This window comes from Nematolebias whitei, chromosome 17 (genome assembly GCF_014905685.2).
Source record: "Nematolebias whitei isolate Nwh7 chromosome 17, NemWhi1, whole genome shotgun sequence".
In the NCBI taxonomy this organism is placed as follows: Eukaryota; Metazoa; Chordata; class Actinopteri; order Cyprinodontiformes; family Rivulidae; genus Nematolebias; species Nematolebias whitei.
In genome coordinates, this window is record NC_056514.1 from 16,160,263 (window position 1) to 16,181,958 (window position 21,696).

The following is a 21,696-nucleotide window of genomic DNA, read 5'->3' on the forward strand; positions in this document are numbered from 1 at the left end:
GCACTTTTCACTTTTTCTTTTAGAGTTTAAAAATATGATTTGGCAATGTATGTTAGCCTTTTTAAACTTTGCTTTAAACAACAGTTTGGCTAATTAACATTAAGATCATCAAAGCTAGGCAGCACGGTGGCGCAACTGGTAGAGCTGCTGCCTCTCAGCCAGTAGGTCCTTGGTTCAAACCCCGGTCCAGGGGCCTCCTGGGTGGAGTTTGCATGTTCTCTCTGTGCATGCGTGGGTTTTCTCCGGGTGCTCTGGTTTCCTCCCACAGACCAAAAACATGCATGTTAGGCTGATTGGTAACTCTAAATTGTCCCTAGGTGTGAGTGAAAGTGTGAATGGTTGTTTGTCTCGTTTGTCTCTATGTGACCCTGTGATGGACTGGAGACCCGTCCAGGGTGTACCCCGCCCCTCGCACAGTGATTGCTGGACATGGGCACCAGCGACCCCCGTGACCCAAAATGGAATAAACGGGTAAAGATAATGGATGGATGGATGGATGGATGGATGGATCATCAAAGCTAAATTGTTGTTTTCTTTCTGAACAATTCTCCACTGAAGATCAGAATCCATTTGAGGACGGTTTGTACAGTGTTTTATCATACATACCACTACAAGAAAACAAAAACTTGAATAACTATTATCAAATTACACAAGTAGCAATAATTATTTATTAATCAAAAAACATGTTTTCTGCATTTTAATGCCTCCATAGATCTTAAAAAAGATGATTTATGTTTTTCCAGTTTATTAAAATATTATCAGTTCGATAGACATGATGTTAAAACAGTCAAATAGCTTAAAAAATACTAACAATATCATGTTTGAACTGACTGAGTCTGTTTTTGTGAGTTAACAGTCAACCTCCCCTGTCCCTGTATAATTAAAACCCTTTGCATCATCCAACTGCACATGTGATTTATTTGAGTAAAAACAATATTTTAATGCTTATGCAGTGAGGACATTAATGACTGTATTATGATTGTCTCGTTCCTTAAGTGTCATTTTGACGTAGAAAGGAATTGGAGAACAGAAGCGGAGGATGATTAATAACCAGCACTCACGATGGCATTTAGACGAACAGTAATGGGAATTCCTGTGGGAGCTGCTGTTCTTGTAAAACATTATTTAACACATAAAGGCCACACATGACAAAACTCGTGTCAAAATAATTCACATAAACCACAGTCAGGCACTGCCAAGATGCTTTATTGCAACTTTCACCATCAGAACAAACTAAGAACCATGAAAATTAAAAGCTTTTCTTTTGATTCTGCAGGATTTCTGCTTGTGTTCTACAAGAGTCGATATGGAAAAAAAACAGAAAAACTGAAGGAATAATCTTATAACTTGATTTGAAAGCTCAATCATCCAGGCAAACAAATCACAAAAAAGGGTTAAATCATGTTATCTGGACAGATTCTTTTTGGGAGAAACTTAATCTTTCATCTGAAAGACCATCAGTCTGAGGCCTGCCAACCCAGGTCTGTCTTATAAATAGCACCTCCTTGATGTTTTTCAAACCAGTCTGCTGTGGAATTCCCAGAAACTAGCTTTACACATGCAAAAAGGAGGACCATCCGTCCAAAACTATCAATCATCATGTACAACAATCAAATGTTTTAGGCCAGATGGCCAACTTGCTACTCACAGAAACAGCCTGAGGACACCTGGCCAAAAGGGTTCAGAATGCCACTGCCACTGTAATGCCACTTTAATTGGTGATATGTCACTTTATCTGTGCTGCTGATTATTCAAACTGCTGATTTCTTACACATAAATGGCTATATTCATACCCATCTGCTAACAACAGACTCATGTTCAGGCTGCTGTTTAATACACCGTATTATATTATTATTGTTTAGTGTATGGTAGTCCCTCGCTACTTCTCAGTTCAACTTTTGCAGACTCGCTCTGGTTTGTAGACATACAGTATGGTACATAACATTTTCAACAACAACAAAAAAAGTGCCACCATTTTGTAGTTTTCTTTCATTAAGCCTTCACTGTTTTGCCAGTCTAAAGAACTATGTTACCCAGAAGCCATCAGGTCACTTCCCAGAAGTCAACACTGATTCCAACTACTGCTTTTTGCAAATGGGAGAGAAAATTTTGCAGCAAAGTCAGAAGTTCTGTAAGGATAAGCTCACAGAACTGGCAGGACGAAAGTCACAAATAATTCTGAACATGAACTCATCCTTCAAGTTGTATCTTCACTGCTGAGTAGCTGGGCTGCAGTTGATCTGGACTCAGTGTGACCAGATCCTGGGGACTGCAGGAAACAGACCGCGGCGGGTTTCGGTCTGGTTCTGGTCACACGGTGCTGATCCAGACCAGGCCAGAGATGGTGGACTAAATCCTGGGCAGCTTTGCTCCTGAAGCAGCAGCATGAACACATCAGTCTGGATGGGGCGGTGGACTTCAGCCATGCTGCACCGGGACTTTTTTCACCTATTGGGTTGGATGGAACTGAGCTGCTGTTGTTCTGCAGAGCCTGGCAATAAGTATGTTGTTAAAATCAGTAGGTTTAAGAGTTTAGAGGACTGATTTGTGGGCTTCATCACTGCAGGGTAGTCTGCAGAAACAAACCGAGTCAGAATGGAACAGAGTCGGACTGGAACGAGAGCCGCTGCTGTTCTACAGAGCCTGGTAAATAAAATTAGTAGCTACATATAAGTATGTTGTTAAAATTCATTAATTCATTCAACCTTTATTTAGACAGATAAATCACATTAAGCCTTTAAGACTCATTTACAAGTGGGATATGCTTAGATAGACAAAAAGTAGTGAAACTGGAACACAGGAATTGGAGGCAAAAAAAAAAAATTCCTATTAAACTTTTTCTTTATTTTTTCATTCAACCTTTATTTAGATAGGTTAATCCCATTGAGCCTTGAGGATTCATTTACAAGAGAGACCTTCTTGTTTGAGAAGAAAAGCTCTAATATTAAAAAACACCTTGCAGATAAAGCACATATTGATGTAGACATTCCGCGGAGGTGGGGAGAGACGACGAGAGTGGTGAGCAATGTTCAAGGATGAACTCGAGGGCACTGTAAGAGTTCTGATAAGGATGGAATAATCAACCAGTTCCCTCTGGTGAGATCCGTAAACATTCTCGAGTGATGTCGGGGAATCCAAGAGTCCTGAAATGATGACACAGTGTTTATTCAGCTGGTTTCCTCTGGTTATCAGTTAGAAATTCCTCAATGGTAGGGGGAGGGCGGGGCAGAGCGTCAGATTACATGTTCTCCAGGCAAATTCAGATAAGGTGGCCTTCAAGGCCAGCTGAGGGAGCCAAATTCAGATAAACACAAAGTTGTTTTGGGGACAGGCAGAAACTTAATGACATCTACTTTGATTCTGTGTTGGTCCACTCGGTTCCGAAATGTCCAAATTACGTGGCCACAACAAAAGAATGTGCCTGAGTAAAATCCCCAAGATCTGATCCATTCTGCCCAAGGCATTTGAGTCTGGGTACTCGAGGCACGAACCAAGCCATCATAAAGGCAAGCAGCGTGATTGGGTCCAAATTTGCTGCCGACGACTTCCTTGATTGTAGATAAAACCAGCAACCAGCCAAATCCAAAAAGCAGGAACCAGTTATTGTAAATCCAATTAAATGTGTCCTTAAAATCTACAAATGGCAGCAGAGATAGACACATCATCAAGACTTCAAATCGATGAGACATTCAGCTGTGTGCGTGCCAACAGGGCAAATCGGCTCGCCTAAAGCCTGTCTTCTCTTCAAAGAAATGTTATCAATTGTGGTGAGGGACCAACTGATCAAAACAAGTCCATAATTATGGTTCGGAGGATATGCAAGAGAGGCTCAGAGGCAGTTTCACAGACAGACAGAGCAGCAGAGCAAAGCAGAGAGGGAGGGGAAGGGAAAAGCGTCCGACATCAGCAAGAGCAAGTGGTGAAGTGACGTAGGTTTAAGAGTTTAGAACATTGCAAGAGTGTGGGAAGGGTTTCTAAAGCCTTAATATATACTTTATATAAATACTAAAATTATGCAAATAAATTAGTACTTACTACTACTACTACTTGTTTATATAATTTTGTTCCATCTCATGTGGTACATGAGATGGTAATGACAATAAAGTTTACTTGAACTTGAACTTCACAGTTTTTCACTTATCACGAGGGGCTTGGCCCCTAAACCCCGCAATAAATGAGGGACTACTGTATATCTTATTTCCTTGCATACTGTTTATTTTTATAGTTTATATTATTGTTATTTTTGGGTGTAACTGGGGCCTTGAGTACACAATTTCGTTCCACTACATGTACCACATGAGATGAGAATGACAATAAAGTTACCTTGAACTTTGAAAACTTAATCCATTCATCTATTATCTTTTACCCGCTTCTTCCTTTTTGGGTCATGGAGGTCGCCAGTGCCCATATCCAGCAATCATCGCTGAAAGCTCAATCATCCAAGAAAACAAATCACAAAAAAGTTAAATCATGTCATCTGGACAGTTTCTTTTTGGGAGAAACGTTTTGTCTGGATGTCTTCCAACCAGTTTCTGGGAATTCCACAGCAGACTGGTTTGAAACACATCAAGGAGGTGCTATTTATAAAACAGTTCTTGGTGGCAGGTCTCAGTCTGATGAAGTCTTTCGGATGAAAGATGAAAGTTTCCCTGAAAAAGAATTTGTCCAGATGACATGATTTAACCTTTTTTGTGATTTCTAACCATGTTTTTATTTTCTCTAATGGACCAGCATACAACTTTTGTAATACAGATACTACTTATGTTAACTTTAATCCCTTTTAAGAAGTAAAACATATGATGCAACGCAGCTGCCATCTGCCCTGTCTGTCAGTCAGAATGTGTGGAAACTAGATTTATGTACATCCTTTATGAGGAGAAAAAAAGGTAATATATGAAGAAGTCACAATCTTTGACAAGCTACTATGAACACACCATCTGGCAATCTGTACCTGGGATATTCTTGGACAAATTAAAACAAGGTACACTACACAAATACAGAGAAAGGAGGTATTCCACCAGGTCTGGGTGAACCGTGTTCAGGCATTACAACTTCCAGAGGCGATTACGGTTATTTGATTCTCCCAGTAAGAATTAAATTACAGATGTTCACAATGTTCAGGTTTAGTTGAAAGTTTAGTAGGAACAAGAGTACAGAAAAACTAGAAAGTTCTTGAGAAACTTTGACTGGAACTGCAATGCTTCTGCCAAGTGAAACATTTGATTTGACAGTCCTATGTGTTGGAGTTCACTCTCAGCTGCCACCGTACCAAATTCAGCTCCACATGGCAAAAACAATCAGTGAGTTATAGACGTTTATCCTTTTAAGTCAAGTAAATGTTATTTATAGAGCACATTTAAAACAGAACCTGTTATCAAAGTACTTAAGCTTAAGCTATGGTGGCCATCTTGGATTTTTGATTTGTATTCAGTAGGTGATAGGGAACACTCAGCTACTACCACACCAAATTTCAGCTCTATTTGTGTAAAAATAGATGAGTTAAATCCATTTAAACTTAGTTTTGGTGGCCATCTTGAATTATTTTTAAAACTCAGTATTTCTTGAGCATTGCTCTCAGCCACCACAACAAATTTCTGCTTAATATCTCTAGGAATGGCTGATTTATAGTTTTTTTTCTTTTTTTTAGCTTAGGCGGCCATCTTGGATTTTTGATTTGCAACCTAAGTCTATTAGGGAATATTCTCAGCTACCAGTGAACCAAATTTAATCTACCGTATTTTCTGCCATACTTGTCGCACCAGTCCAAATATGTCTAAACAAGTGGAAAAATCCATAAATATGTCGCTCCGCCGTATACGTCGCATCTATTATGCATCACCGCTGACGTGTCGCGTTTGTTACACGTCACCGCTGAACCCGGAAATGTGGACTGCCAAATGGTGGCTGCGGGTGCATGCACGGAAGGACTTTAACAATAATTTAACAAGATTAATACTTAAAAACAATTATTTGTTTGCTCGAAATTCTAGTAAAGGTGTCTCAGTCTAACTTTTGCTTAATAAATGCACTCTGACGGTCAAATAAACTGTATTTCAAAACCTGATTCGGGTAAGCGCACATGTGCAGAGGGACGAGCCGCTGTTCATTTCTTCAAAATTTAACAAGATAAGCACCTAAAAACAATTATTTGTTTGCTCGACTCTATAGTAAAGTAAGAAAGTGTCTCAGTCAAACGTTTGCTTAATAAAAGGACTTTAACGGTCAAATCAGATGAATTTCAAAAATATTTACTACCTCGGTATTCCAGGAGCGCACAGACAGAGAGGAAAAAAGGAGGAACACTGTTCGTTTCTTCGAAATTTAACAATAAAAACACCTAAAACAATTATTTGTTTGCTCGAAATTATAGCAAAGGTGTGTCTCAGTTGAACTTTTACTTAATAAATGCACTTCAGTGGTCAAATTAGCTGCATTTCACCGGGGCGGTGCAGCAAAATGAAGCTGAGGTTGCTCCAAGCAGCGAGCAGAACGAAGGTGGGGGAATGTGGCAAGCCGATTGTGTTATTAGTAGCTGGTGAAGATTCTCAGTCATCCACGACATCGTAAATTAAAAAAAAGTTCAAGAAAAAAATAATAAAGTATATAGTAAAGTAGAATAAATAAAGTCCAGTTGTTTTTGTCTTGAACTTTTTTGAATTTGTCATTATAGCCACTTTTACCTATTACATGATACAACGGCATGCCATACTGCTACTATTACTCTGCTTCCATCAAGAAAGTGGTACTGCTCAATATTTTTTGCTGTCAGAATGAATGAAAACGATCATATCTCAGCCAAAAATTGGTTTATAAATATGGAAAAAAAATCCATAAATATGTTGCGTCAGCCTATAAGTTGCAGGGCATGTAAATTATGCAAAAAAACATAACTTATAGGCTGAAAATTTAAGTAAATAGCTCTAAAAATGGCTAAGTTGTAGTCATTTCAAATTAGCTTTGGTGGCCATCTTGAATTTTTAGATTTGAATTCAGAATGTGTTGTGCATCACTGTCAGGTATCACTACACCAAATTTCAGCTCAATATCTTTTAAAATAGCTGAGTTATTATATATTTTTTCCCTTTTAGCTAAGGCGGCCATCTTGGATTTTTTATTTGCATCAGGAATGTATAACAACTCACTCTCAGCTATGACCGTACAAAACTTCAGCTCAATATATCATGTGACCTCACTGTGGCAGTAGAAGCTGCTAAGAGTTCTAGCAGTGTTTTTCAATCAGAAAAATGGCGTCTTTATGTCGCCATGGTAACTCGTAATGCCAATAAACGTAATAGCACACATCAAGGTGGTGAGACGGTTGTTTTGATATAACATTTGTGCAAGTACATATTCCAGTTTGGGCTGCATTAAAGTTGTTAAGACCCTATTCAGGTGGATAATAATAGGTGGCTGCCGCATTCTGACTGCAGTTCCTGAATAAATTATGAAAGCAAAAACACAAACACATGAAGAAAATGCAATGGGGGGAGTCTGTCAATGAGGTTAGTTGCTGGAAAAACTCTTTCTCAAACGTCAAACTACATCCATCTCAATTTGTATTCTAGCGCTCATCATTTCAGCACCCCCCCCCCCCCCACACACACACACAATCAACAAACCTCGATCCATTTCCAATCATAATATATTTGTGCGTAATAGAAAAATTAACCACAGCTTATTGCAGCAATTACAATCAAGAGCAATGTTTTGGCTTGGCAGCAGGCTGAAACTGATTCCAATGTTCAAAAATGTGTAAAAACAGAGTGCTTGTGATGAATTAAATCGCAAATTAATCAAATGAAGTAAAGTGCGTGTTTGTAGAGGAGCACAAGTTTGTTTCTGGGCAACTCATTCAACACAATTAGTTTGTGGCAGCTTAAAACTGGGAAAACAGACGAGGAGAAATTGGATTTAAATTAGACGTTCTTTTCTCACAGCTACCTAATGTTACGAGGAGCATAGTCTTTTATCTTGATGAACATCTGCTTTAGTATAAGCTTCAACTGTGGCTGTGTCCCATCGTCAGCCAGCACAAAGACCCTACTGATCTTCTGGAACAAGTTTACAGACTTTCAGTTTGTACTAAGAGAATATTCTCTTTTATTTCCTCTAGTAAAGTAATTAAGATGCTATTCTGAAAACATACAAGCAGCTTTTCTCCAGAAACCTTTACATTTATAAAACCTCATGCTGCTATATTGTTTTACAACAGAGAAACAAAATCAAATATCCCAATCTCTGTATGTGCAGGTTGTTCAGATTGTTACTGAAATGGAAGATATTGTAAATGCCTTTTTGTCCCCTGCCGTGAAGCGAAAAAGGAAAATTGGAAAATCTGTCCATATGACTGTCTGTCCATGCACGTTGTGAGTGTGATAATTTGAAAAATAAATTAAGTACCAACTTCCATTTTGGCGGGTGGTTGCACCTATGAAAAAGTTTCCTTTCAAAATTTGGGTTGCCAGGTCAAAATCCAAAATGGCCTCTGCCATACATATGTAAATCTTGTGAACTGGATAAGTTGAACAATAAGAAACAAGCAAACTTGCATTTTGGTGGGTGGCTGCATTTAGGCATCTCAAAGATTCTTATTGATAACTGGGTTGCAATGGCAAAATTCAATTAAATTCAATTCAATTCAAAAATACTTATTAACCCCAAAGGGAAATTATTTGTTGTTGTAACTCGTTCTCCTCGCTTCATTAAGAGATGTTATAGATACCGATGGCTGCAAGCAGCAAGGAACTCTTGTAAAGGTCCATCCCACAGTGGATCCTAAGAAATTGGTTGCAGATGCCGTTCGATCCGTCCACCCAGACTCGGCTGGCCTCTCGGTTCCCCCGGGCTGTAGGACCGCCCGAATGCCGGGCAGAACTCCTCCCAGAGCTATGGCCACTCCTCCCAGCAGTCTGCCGAGCTCCTCATCGCTGTGGACAGCCAACTGTAGGTGTTGAGGGACGATCCTGTCCTTCCGCTGTCATGAGCCATGTTTCTTGCTAGTTCCAGGATCTCAGTGGTCAGGCACTCGAGCACAGCTGGCAGGTAGATGGGAATGCATCCACAGAACATCCTTTTCAACTCATTTGAGATTTTGGGCTGTAGTTGAGATATTATTTTAGCTTTTGAGATGTTAATCAGCTGCTGTTGGTTGTAGAAAACTGCATTGTTGCCATGGTTACGCATCATAACAAATGTCCAAAATAAAAATAAAAATCTGTAAAAATCCTTCCAGCTGCACAGCATCCGATACCAGAGGAAACAATCATCCAAAAAAAATCTCAGATCTCAGAATGAAAGTAACAGAGCTGCTCCAACATGCCTTGCAACCTTGAGCGGATCAAGCAACCTTGAGCGGCGCATGATGGCCACCATTATTTTTATATGTAAACCAGCCACCCCTGTCATTTGAGGAAACTGTGCTTTCTAGTTTCTTTTTTTATTGCCTCAAATGATCGGGGTGGCAGAAGATTAATCCATGTCAGGATTTGTTAGACAGGAACGAACCCAGTAGTGCAGACAGGACTCAACTCGGCAGATTACAAAAATAAGTATTTAATGGAGGAGTGTATTTACAAAATAACACGCTGACGAGGCAGCAAAACTTACGTGGTGACAGAAGGCTCAGAGGGAAACTCAGGGAGGACTCAGGAGAACTCAGGGGAGACGCAGGAGAACACAGGAGAACGCAGAGACCCAACGAATACGACCCGACAAAGGAACAACACAGAACAGGAGGCTTATATACAAGGACAAGACAAGACGTGATTACAACAGGTGTGACGAGACAAAGGTGGCAACAATTAAACTGACGAGGAAACACTAGGGAAACACAGACACAAACAGAAACAGCAAATGGTACCATCCTTACAATCCATGGTGGTCAAGGCCACCATTGGCCACCCTCTGGCTCCACCACTGCACCTGTGAATAAAATAGTTCCCTTCACTCACCAGGATCCGACACTCTGCTACCATCTTCTCCAGAGTGTAACTCCTTCCCACTTAAAACATTCAGGTTTCCTCACACACTCTGTTCTGTTCCAGTCCAGAAAACACATCTCAAAAACTACAAACATTCACTATCAAATTATTCAGCTAAGGGGGAGTTTGGTGTAGCACTTGATTATTTACACAGACCTAGTAGCTGTGGCCCTTTTGCCTGAAACATGCACCTTCAGCTGTGTAGCTAAAGTGCAAACAATTAGGATGTTTTAATTGATTTTTCTTAACAATCCATTTAATTGTTAGTCAGCCACAGGGTACATTTTAACACGCTCTTAAAAGTGTAGTTTGTTTCATATGAAGGCTTGTTGCAGGTAATTAAGGCAAATGTCTTGTCAGCAGAAAAAAACATGAAAGCCAAATGATATGGCAACAGTAAGTAAGTGAAATTAAATTTAGCTGATCAATTATTAATGCAATGCCATTTATTCAGTCATGAATACTGCAGGGTGTACGAGCAAGCAGTAAACTCCTTTGCCTCCCTCTGTACTTTCTTATATCATTACTGTCATAATGCGTCTACGGAGCATGCACACGTGACACCTCGGTATTTGCATATGCATGAGTACAAATGTAGCAGAGTATACCCATGAGTAGCATCAGCTGCTGTCCGAATATATGCTTGCAGAGGTTCTGTATCAAAAAGTGTGGGATTCACATCTGCTGCAGGAAGCTGTGCTAATCCTGTGATACGGTGGTATCTCACCCCTTCCAGGCATGAGTGTCTGTGTTGGACCGGATCAACATATCTCAGCCAGGCCAAGATAGCTGCTGCTACTGCCACTAATGACTGGTTGTTGTCTCATGAGATCTGGACAAACACACTCTCCCTTCTTTGTTTGCGTCACTCCTTGAAGGTTTTTATGTACTCATTGTGATATTATTACATAAAGAGTTTACATAAAGAATTGAATTATCTCATGTTAAAATTTACATATTATACGTCCTTCATCTTTTCAATCTGGGTTTATTGAGGCAGATAACTTTAAAAAAATCTGCTTGTTAAATGGTTCGTTAGTCAGTCTCTTATAATATCTGTATAAACAGATAATATATAAATGTACTAATTGTCATTTTGTGCTGATGACAATGTCTTATACTGTGCTGGCAATAGGCCTGTCGCGATAAACAATAAATCAATTAATCGCATGATAAATGAAAATTATCAACTTCATTTTCATTTATCAGCTTTATTGTTTCTTTGTGTCTCTCTCTTTCTACTGAAGACACTGGATGATGAGGCTCAACTCGGTGCTCTTCACTGACCCATCCCTTTCTCTTTTCTATTTAAAATCTGTTTTAACCATCCAAAATTGCATTTTTTGGATGGTTAAAAGCAGCTAAGCTGAGAAGCTAAGCTACGAGCTAAGCTAACATGCCGACCTTAGGAAAAAATCTCTGTCTTGTCAAAGATCCAAAAATTAACAGTTGAAACCTGTGCCTTAATGTAAAAAGTTGTTTTTCTCTGCAAAAAGAAGCTGAGAACTTATTTACTGATTTTTTTTAATTAAAAACTTTGTGTGACAAATGCTATGCTAAAGAGCTCAAACCAAACCAAGCGTCCGCCATTTTGAGAACCGAAAAACAGGAATGAGAGAAAGCCCATGTCATGTCAAGGGGCCTCCCTCTCATTTTTCTTAAAGAGAAACGCTGCTCGCTCCCTCACTATCCATCCTTTATCCTTTGGTTCAAACAGTCTTATACTGCCATCCAGTGGTCAAAAAAGGTACTACACCCAAAAATTAACCAACGTTTTTTCTTAAATTTGACAATGATTAACAATTATTGTCAAATTTGAAACAATATTATTGTTTATTGCAATAATTACTGAGAAAATCGTCCATCAAAATTTGTTATCGTGACAGGCAACACAGTACAAAGTGCATTTGAACAGCTACAATAACTTTCAGTGTGGTTTAGTCCAATCTAAGTGACCTGAAACTTGTATTAAATGCTCATAAATAAAAAATAATGCTGTTTTCTAAGACTAAACCAAAGTTTAAACTACACATGTTGCTGCCCATTATAACTTTTCAAGGCTCTCTGCATATCACAGTATAAATACTTGAGATTTATTATTGATGAGGCCTCATCAATGTTAATGTTGGGTTTTTATTTTAGATTTGTCTATCTTCAGACTATGGGGACATGATTTATATGCATTTATCCTCTCACTGGTTGCACATGTAGGACTCTGTAAATCATGGGGCATTACAACAAAGTCCATGCTCAATAATCCAGGTATACAATCCAACATTTTTCAGTCAGGTCATCTGGACAGTTTCTTTTTTTGTGCTGAAACGTTTCACCTTCGATCCGGAAGGCTGGGGCATGGGGCATTACGTTTTATCCCTTGTCTTGGAGTCCTTATCCACCACTGTGTTCTGTATACCTGTGTTGGATGGACTGCCTTATCCACCCACAGATTTTATCACTGGCATAATCTTAATTACAAAGCAATCTTGGGTTTACTTCCCTCTTAACTTCTGTCCTATATTGTTAAGAAATCCTTGGGAGATTACTCTCAGTTTGCTGCTTCCCCAGACTGGAATCAACTGCAAAAAGACTTCTAGTTGAAGAAGTTGGTCTCTTGTAATATTGTTAAGGCCATTCTCAAACAATTTGTCAATGAGGCATCTGTAAACGTTTGAAATTATATTGATAGTCAACAGATCCCAGGAGAAACCTCATTGGTCTCTGACTAGAAAAGCATAGTCCTAGGAACAGCTAAGATAGAAAATACTCAAACTTCCAGGCCTTTCGTAGATGATTCTGAGTCTGAAATGAAGTGGAACTGCCCAAGTGGAAGAGCAGTGCAAGCTACAAGTTATATAATGTTTGCAAGTAAGGAGACTCTAAGGTTGTAGATCATTTACAGCAAAGTAGGATTTATCAATCAGCAACGTCACTGTGAAAGTAAAAATGCAAGCCATATTGTACTATTTGTGTAATTTCAATGGCAAATAGCATTCTACACACTGTGTCAAAGAAAACAAAGAATAGGTTTAATAAGTTTCAAATCTGAACTTCAGGTAATTATTTTAAGTAAACAGGATGGAAAAACAAACAAAACAAAATCGGCGAGTTTGTAACTTACTGTAATTCAAATGAAAATGGAAAACATAACTACCAGTAAATGAAATCTAATAAATACATACAATGTTAAAGACCTAGCTTCTCAGCTAAGCGAGATATTGTGGGCTGTTCTTCCAAATGTAGTGTTTATTAAAAGCCCGACGATGCACAGTATTTAACTGCATGCATTAATGGGATCTTTCAAACTGAACAAATTATGGCCCTTTTGACCTCCATACATTCATATTTCACTTCACTATTCTCACCCTTTATCATAAGAATGTGACACTGTGTCACTGCTGGTTTGAAACAAACAAACAAACAGTTCTTTGAGCTCTTTTGTTGCAGCTAAAATAATCGTTCTTGGGTGGCCTTGGCATGGGGTGCATTAGATGCTGTCTTTATCTACTTCTCCTTCAACGTGACTGTTAGCAAAAAGCAATAAAACGAAAAGAGGGTCCATTTCCAGATGAGAGAGGTGATTCCTGGTGATTAATGTGATCTTCATCTGGTTGAGGACATTTGACTGCTCACTACAAATATACTGTATGTGCATTATGCTTCTAGTGGTTAGACAGAAAAAGCTCCTTTCAAAAAGAAAAGAAATGCTTGGAGCTGCAAGACTAGCACTACAAATACTGTGGCGCAGGTAAAACTGATAGGTCCAATGGCTAAAACACGAGCAATCATTTATGTTTTTTAAGCCAAAAACAAATAAACCAAATAACTTCATAGGTTGGATGTCTTCATTCTAAAGACTGGCCAGCTGAACCCTGATCCTCTGACCTCTAGATATGGGTGGTAAATGTTGAAATGATGTGTGGGACTGGAATTTAGATGCTTTATCAAAGAATTCAATGTGATTAACTGTACTGTAACAGGGTTGAGATTATGACTAGTCCTGGCTGAGTGAGATAGAGCATGACGTATGTCCCTCTTAATAATAGAAGCATCTTGATAGTGGCTCAATCAAGCTCAGTCTGGTCTCTTGTCTCTCTGCAGGGATCTGGAATGGTCTGATGTTACTGCTGCCACCGCCTGATACTGCACAGCTCATTTATATTTCAGAGGGCCTCTGCTGAGAGGGTGTGTGGAAGAAAAAAGCATGAAGTGAGATGGAGAATGTTACTAGACAAGTGTTGCTTTAATTTTGCACTCTAGCTTTGGGTACCGGCTGGTGAAGTGAAATCTATTTAGTCATGTGTGAAACTTTTATGAGAGCAGGTTGGACTCTGGATGGATATCCTAAACTCACCACCGGCATGTTTGGCACCATCACAGACTGCCAGAACAATTATGCCCCATATATGATTTATGTGTCAAACTAACTTTTTTTTTAATGGAATTTGATACAGAACTTTGGAATAAACTGCAAAGAAAACTTTTCTTTTTGATGGTTTCGGGCAGAAAGCACCAAGAAATGAGGCCATCAACAAGAGAAATGTTTCAATTCCACATGGAGTTTAGGTTTCGCTGCAGAGTGACTCCTGCCTAACTAAATAAATAATATGTGTCGGGTCTAAGAGGAAAACTCACACTCTGGAAGGAATCCCTGCCACTGCAGTTATGAGTTACACCCAAAGGTATTTAGGAAAGGAAAGGGCTTTCAGGTCGACTAATGCCTGAGAAGATGTTGAAAGTTATTACACTGAGGAGAGGAACCTTGGTTTGACCTTTAAAGAGCCACATTTTGACACCCCCACCCCGGCACTAATGTGGGTCAATGTCAGCTGCATGTTTATCCATCCCATCATGCAGCTTGCACAGAATATAACAAATCAGACATCGCTTTAAAGGTAGCTAAAGCAATTATATTTTGGAAGAATTGCACTGTTAAATCATGTCAGAAGCTGAAACAGTTGTTCAATCTAAAAACGCAGAACACAGGCTAAACGCTAAAAGGAACAAAACGCTAAATTAAAGCTGAAAACAGAAAATACTTACTAAAAGCCTAATGTAGGAAAATACTGGCTAAAAGATAAAAGTAACAAAAGGTTAGTTAACGAAACACACCCAAGCTAAAAGTATTAACAAGCTAAAAGTAGAAGACAAAATGCAGTGAGTGTGCTGAAGCAAATTTTATAGAGAATAGTGTTTTTGAGGGAATTGAAAAGATTTCAATGTATTTATATGAGGAAAATATCTTTAATTAAAATTAAATCTTCCGTAAAGTACACAAGTTACTGAAACTAAAAGCTAAAGTACCCATCTACAGAAAGAGCTAAATGTTTTAAATAATAATGGCAAAAAATAGCACAAAATTTGCTGTAATAAGATTGTAAAAATAATTGTTAAAAAAAGAAAAGCACAACTGTGGATTCTGAAGCAGCCTTCGCACAATTAAATAAAAACAAAAAAACAGTATTTTCACGCTGCTGCTGAGTGGATGTTAAATACCTTAAATGGAAGGAAGAGGGAGTTGACAGCTGCTAGAAGAGCCGCGGTGTCTGAAGCATCCCTCTGGCCACAGATCACAACCTAAAGGTACAAAGAGGAGAGGAATAAAAGTTGGAGTACAAGGAAATAAAGAAAGAAAACTAGCAAGAAGAAAGTATATGAATAGAGTGAAATAAAAGGGTGAAAGGTGACACAAAATAAAAGGAGAGACGGAAAGTCATACAAGTCAGTGCAGTGTACCAGCGACCAGAGGGGCAGGTGTTTCCTGTGAGGTTGACTCAGTCTTTGCTTGTTACCCGTGCCCGACTGACCCCAGTCGTCCTCTGCAGGTCAGACATAACATACAGACTGTCAACAACTCTCTGACAGCACCCAGCTATTCCTTTCACTGCTTTTTTGACTGTACGACACATTCTTCAGTTTGCAAACTTCTGGTAATTAAAAAACTTTGTTTTGCTGGAATGCTGGATTCAGTGGTTTCAGGCTAAATTAAACGTGTTAATATTTCAGCACTGATTATATAACAGAGGCTGAAATGCCCACGTAACCCATTAAATGTACAGGGACAGAGAAAAACTGGGAAAATGATTTTTTTACTCTGCGTCCAGGGAATAAATAAGCATCTACAGTAAGTAGAGTGTTGTTGCACTGGTACTTATTGTACTAAAGCTGACCGAGGAGGGAACGTGAATACGAAGACTTTAAAATCACATGCACAGTTAGCTTGTACATTTCACCTCAAGGACCAGTTCCACAAGTGTCTTTTATATGCGTGTTTACTTGGGTTCTGTTACATTTTAAGAGATTTTCTGGGATAATTTCGTAACTTAAAGTCTTATGGGGAGCAAAGCCTGGTCCCAGTACTGTGAATTGTCTCTTTCTGGGCTAAGGGTTAAATTTAGGGCTGAAGTATAAATTGAGTTCAAGGATTAGGATTATTTGTTGAAGATTGAGGTTTGGATTCAGCTGTGAACAGGAGTCAATATCAATGTTCTAATACACAAATCTGAGTGTTACTTTTTCAGGAAAAAATTAAATCATGCCATGTAGACTAAGAAAAATCACTGCAAGTGCAGAAGGCAGTTTTGAATCTGTAGATGTGGTGCATTTCAACCAGGGCTTAATTTGAGCTAGATCCTGCAGGAACAGGATCTGGGAAATCTTTATTTTGACAGGGTGTGTCCTGGGAACTGTTTGCTTGGATCCGCGAACTCTCAGGCTTACTAATATTAAAGTTATGAACAAATTTGATTGCCTTGAACAAATTAAACCTACCGTATTTTCTGGACTATAAGTCACACTTTGGCCAGTCCTGCGGCGTATATTTCGAAGCAACTTATATACTTTTTTCCCCAATATGACACAATTTTTGACTGATGCGTTAAATGTTCATTCATTCATTCATTCAACCTTTATTTAAACAGATAAATCACATTGAGCCTCGATGGCTCATTTACAAGTGAGACCTGTTCGGACAGACAAAAACAGCGGTTAACTAGACACATGTAGGAGTTGGAGGCGAAAAAATTCCTATCAGACTTTTTGTTTTCTTGTCTGAGAAAAAAACCTCTAATATTAAAAAACACCTCATACAAACAGCACATAGTGACATAGACAATCTGCAGACGGAAGAGACGAGAGCAGTCAGCAATGTTTATAGATGCTCTCGAGGTCATTGTAAGAGTTCTGATAGGATATAATAATCAGTCAATGTCCTCCGGTGAGATCCATAAACATTCTCGAGGGATGTCGAGGAATAGCCAAGAATAACGTCTATGAGAATCCAAGAGTCCTGAAATGATGACACAAAGTTTATTCAGCTGGTTTATATGGTTATCAGTTGGAAATTCCTCATGGAGGGGGTGGTGAGCGCCAGATCACATTTTCTCCAGGCAAATTCAGATAATATGGCCTTCAAGGACAGCCAAGGGAGCCAAATTCAGATAAACACAGTTGTTTTGGGGACAGGCAGAACTTAATGACATCTACCTTGCGTCTGTGTTGGTCCACTCGGTTCTGAAATGTCCAGAGTACATGGCCACACCGATGGAACGTGACTGAGTAAAATCCCCAAGATCTGATTCATTCAGCCCAAAGCATTTGAGTCCGGGTACTCGAGACATGAACCAAGCCATCATAAAGGCAAGCAGCGTGATCAGGTCCAAATTTGCTGCAGATGACTTCCTTGATTGTAGATAAAACCAGCAACCAGTCAAATCCAAAAAAGCAGGAACCAGTTATCGAAAATCCAATTACATTTGTGTCCTTAAAATCCACAGATGGCAGCAGAGACACATCATCAAGTCTTCCAGTCGATGAGATACCCAGCTGCGTGCGTGCCAACAGGGCAAATCGGCTCGCCTAAAGTCTGTCTTCTCTTCGAAGAAATGTTGTAAATTGAGTTGAGGGACCAACTGATCAAAACAGTCCATAATTATGGTTCGGAAGAAATGCAAGAGAGTCTCATATGCAGCCACAAGACGGCCCTCTAAACATTTGACAACTATATGGTGTTCCTCTTCTACTAACCCCCCCCCCCCCCCCCCAATCTTCCTCCAGAGTTGGTGGAGTTGTTCAGAAGTGACACTGAGGATGAAGAATTCAATGGATTCAGTGAGGTGGAATGAGATTGGTGAATTTACCGGTAGCTTGCTTGTCGGACTCATTGGCTAGTTATGTTAATAAAACCAGATCAGGATCCCTGGTATGTTCTGTGTGTTATTGTTATTTCAGATTAAATGTCACTTCGTGAAAACCATGCCTAAATAAATGTGACTTATACTCCGAAGCAACTTATATATGTTTTTTATCCCTCTTCGTGAGGCATTTAATGACTGATGCGACCCATACTTCAGAGTAGAGAATGACATTTTTTTGGGAGTACCGCAGGTCACGTGATTCCGGTGGGATTCCGGCGGGACCGGAGTCAACCTCATTATAACTCACGTGACCGAGACATGACCGGACTGAAAGCTAACGGGAGCAGACAGGAGCGGGAACCGACCAATAACCAAAAATGAAAACAAAAAATAAATAAAAATAGCAGGCACATCTTTTTTGTAGTTTTCTTTAAATAAGCCTTCACTTTAACACAAGTCAAAAGAACTACATTGCCCAGAAGTCAACTGTTCCAGCCGTAGCTTTTCACCGAGCAGCGAAGTCTCCAGTAAAGAAACCGAGTACTGAAAATAGTTTGCAACGCAAGGTAAGAAGTAACCGTCTGTCTATTAAACTCACAGAACGGGCAGGAAAGTGTCAAATAACCTGAACTTCACGAGAGTTGTGTTGGTGCTGTGCTGGTTTAAACTTTAATCTCAGCTGCAGTGAGGAGCTGCGGGGAGTCGGACTTTGTTTACCGTCAGTAAATAAACAAACTCAAACAGCGCATTTTTCTCAACCTTGTCCCTTTTAATTTAAAAATGATGCTCTGCTTTGTTATGTGGGTTTTTATGTTAAAATCTTCATTATCTGTCGTTGTTTGTAATGTAAAAAAAACAAAAACAAACCCTTCCTGGTTAAAGTGCACGCATTCTCCGGTAAAAATATTCCTATTTTTATATATGTGACGTCCTGCTGGATACTGAAATCGAGGAAAACGTGAATAACCATCACTTTATTGCGTAAATATTTACTGTCGACCGCAAGCCAAGCCTGTACAACAACAAACTTGTTAGTGAAAGCATTCTCCGGTTGAAAGTATCCCAGTTTTTATATGAAAGGCTGGTTGCATATATATTATAATAATTGTTTTAGTTTTAGATTTAAGATATGTGTACAGGTATGGTATTGTGTTAAATTTTAGGCCAAGAGTTGATTTTTCTCAGTTCATTTTTTCACACCAGGGGCGATTCTAGAAGCCCTTTTTAGGGGCCTTAGCCCCCCAGTGTTGACAATGGCTCTTGGCTTGAACAGCACAGTGGGTATTAGCATTAGAATTATTGTAGGGGGGACATTTTGGTGCGAGGTCTGTTGGTCCTCCCCCATAACTTTTTGAATAAAGTAGCTGCTATTTCCTGCATTCCGGTGTATTTTAACAGGTTTAAAAACATATATGTTTACCTACATAAGTAAATCATTGATTCAATAACTGTTTTAGAAAGCATGGCACAAGAAGTAGCACTAAGCTTTTTGTTTGTCTTTAATTTAATTTAATTTTTCTACCTAACACAGGAAGCTGTTAGCTCTGGAAGCAAGCTGTTAAACAGCTTTGGACACGAAGACCCTTGTCACACACTTCAACAGAGCAGGTAAGATACATAAAATCTTGTAATCTCTGCCTGGTGAGGCTGATTAAATAATTATTAAATATGATAAGTGAAATAAAGAAAAATTGAGCTACTGTGATTTATAATTGCAAATGTCACCTTTTCTTGACTTAATTTCAATTGTAAATCTCTTGTTTTTGATTACAAAAAAAATTTCCAAAAGAAAGGCCAACAAATTGTAATTTGTAGACACTGTAAACCTATTTTGACTCGTGCACTGTCGTCTTTCACATTTAGGTTACACGAGGCTCTGGACCGGTCACTGAAGCTGTGGAGAGATGAGGTGGAACACCAGACCTGCAATGATCCAGTGTGTAAATGATGCTCTGAAGTCTGGGAAGATGCACGACATCATGCTTCACCCAAACGAGCTCGTTACCTCGACCACATAGACTGAACTTCTTGAGGACGTCGTCCAATGTATAATAATGCCTTTAAGCATTTTTATTTGTTGGGTTCTCTTGTTTGCTACATGATTTTTCCTTTGTTTGTTTGTTTGTTTAAACAATTTAAAACATGACAGTAATGTCACTGTTTAAAGGAAACAATTGCTCAATAAATTTGTAAAATGCAACTTGTTATGTTTGAGTTGTTTCAACTAAGGTAGACATGGTGTGACCCATGTACTGGTTATAATTTTTAGTTTTTACTGTAACTGACCTTCAAAGATCTAGAAACAGGGACTCAGCAGCTGATCCTCCGTAGAAAAATTATATGGACTACAGACCATGTATTATTTGTTTTGTGCCCTTTAGTGAAGGTTTTTGTTTGGATTAAGGAAAGAAATGTCTCTATTTCACCACAGATGAACTGTTGCTGTTGCCATATCTTTTGAGATAAAACTGCAGAACACAAAGTAATTTAAATAGGAATGGGTAGAAGATCAAATAAAATTCAATGTATTTCCTAAAAATTAAAGGAAGAGAAAAAAACAGGAGCAGGAGTCATGTTACCAGGAGTGGGACCAGGACAGGACAGGAGTGAAAATCCACTCCCACGTCATCCTCTACTTCAGAGCGACATATAATCCGGAAAATATGTAATCTGAAAATATTTACATAAACACTCATTTTTAACATAAGAGCCACTTACAAGCTTCTTACTATAAGAGCTGTCCCTTCAAGTAAGCATTTCTGCTTCTACCCTTAAAAAAATATCCACCCCTTAAAGTTCAGTCACGGGCAATTTAATTAAAAACACAAAAATATAGTTAAACAGCGCAACTAAATTGAAAATCAGTTTTACAGTTTAAGTTGGTCATTAATTCAATTTTGAATGACCAAATATACGAGAGAAATGTTTGATGTGAAATCATGTGATATACATCACGTTTCAAAACAACGGTGCCAATTCGTCAAAATAACAGCGATCTAAATGTCAAAAAGATGGGGGGCGGGGGCGTTAGAATGCATGAGAGAAGTGGAGCGTGCTCTATTCACACAAGGAGAGCTGTTGGTCAGGCTACTTCTTGTTGCGCTCAAAATTAACTGTTAAATCAAGTGTTTATAACGTATGTAAACTTAGATGTTTAACAACCAATTAAAATACACCTGAATGCTGGAATTGGCATCTATGTCATACAAAATTTTATGTGGAAGGACCTACATGACCCCCCCCCCCCCCCCCACACACACACACACACACACACACTATTTGCATTCCGGCATCTTTTGGTTTACAAGTTAAGCAATGACAAATAAAGCAATGACAAATTAAGCAACAATTTCTGTTAAATATTTCAATAAGAAATATAGAGTTGACTATTCCTGGCAGTCTTAACTCATCATTGTATTATTTAATGTGTCAAAGACATGAAATAAAAGAATGTCCAGCGTTTTATAATTGTAACACCTGCAGTAATTGCTGTCTCATTAAAACCAATGTACACATTTTCTGGAATCTTCAAACCTAACAAGGTATTCTTTCAACCACAAAATTTGAGCAGAATGCAGCTTTTC

General features: G+C 38.9%; 1 protein-coding gene across 1 annotated transcript in view; it reads right to left on the reverse strand.

The window, feature by feature from the left end:
- Positions 1-21,696, reverse strand: part of spata20 (spermatogenesis associated 20) — a 150,072-nt gene that overhangs the window by 21,455 nt on the left and 106,921 nt on the right. Inside the window, exon 15 of the mRNA XM_037691269.1 lies at positions 15,474-15,554. Within this exon, the coding sequence (XP_037547197.1) occupies positions 15,474-15,554 (81 nt within the window). The remainder of the gene's footprint in view (positions 1-15,473; positions 15,555-21,696) is intronic.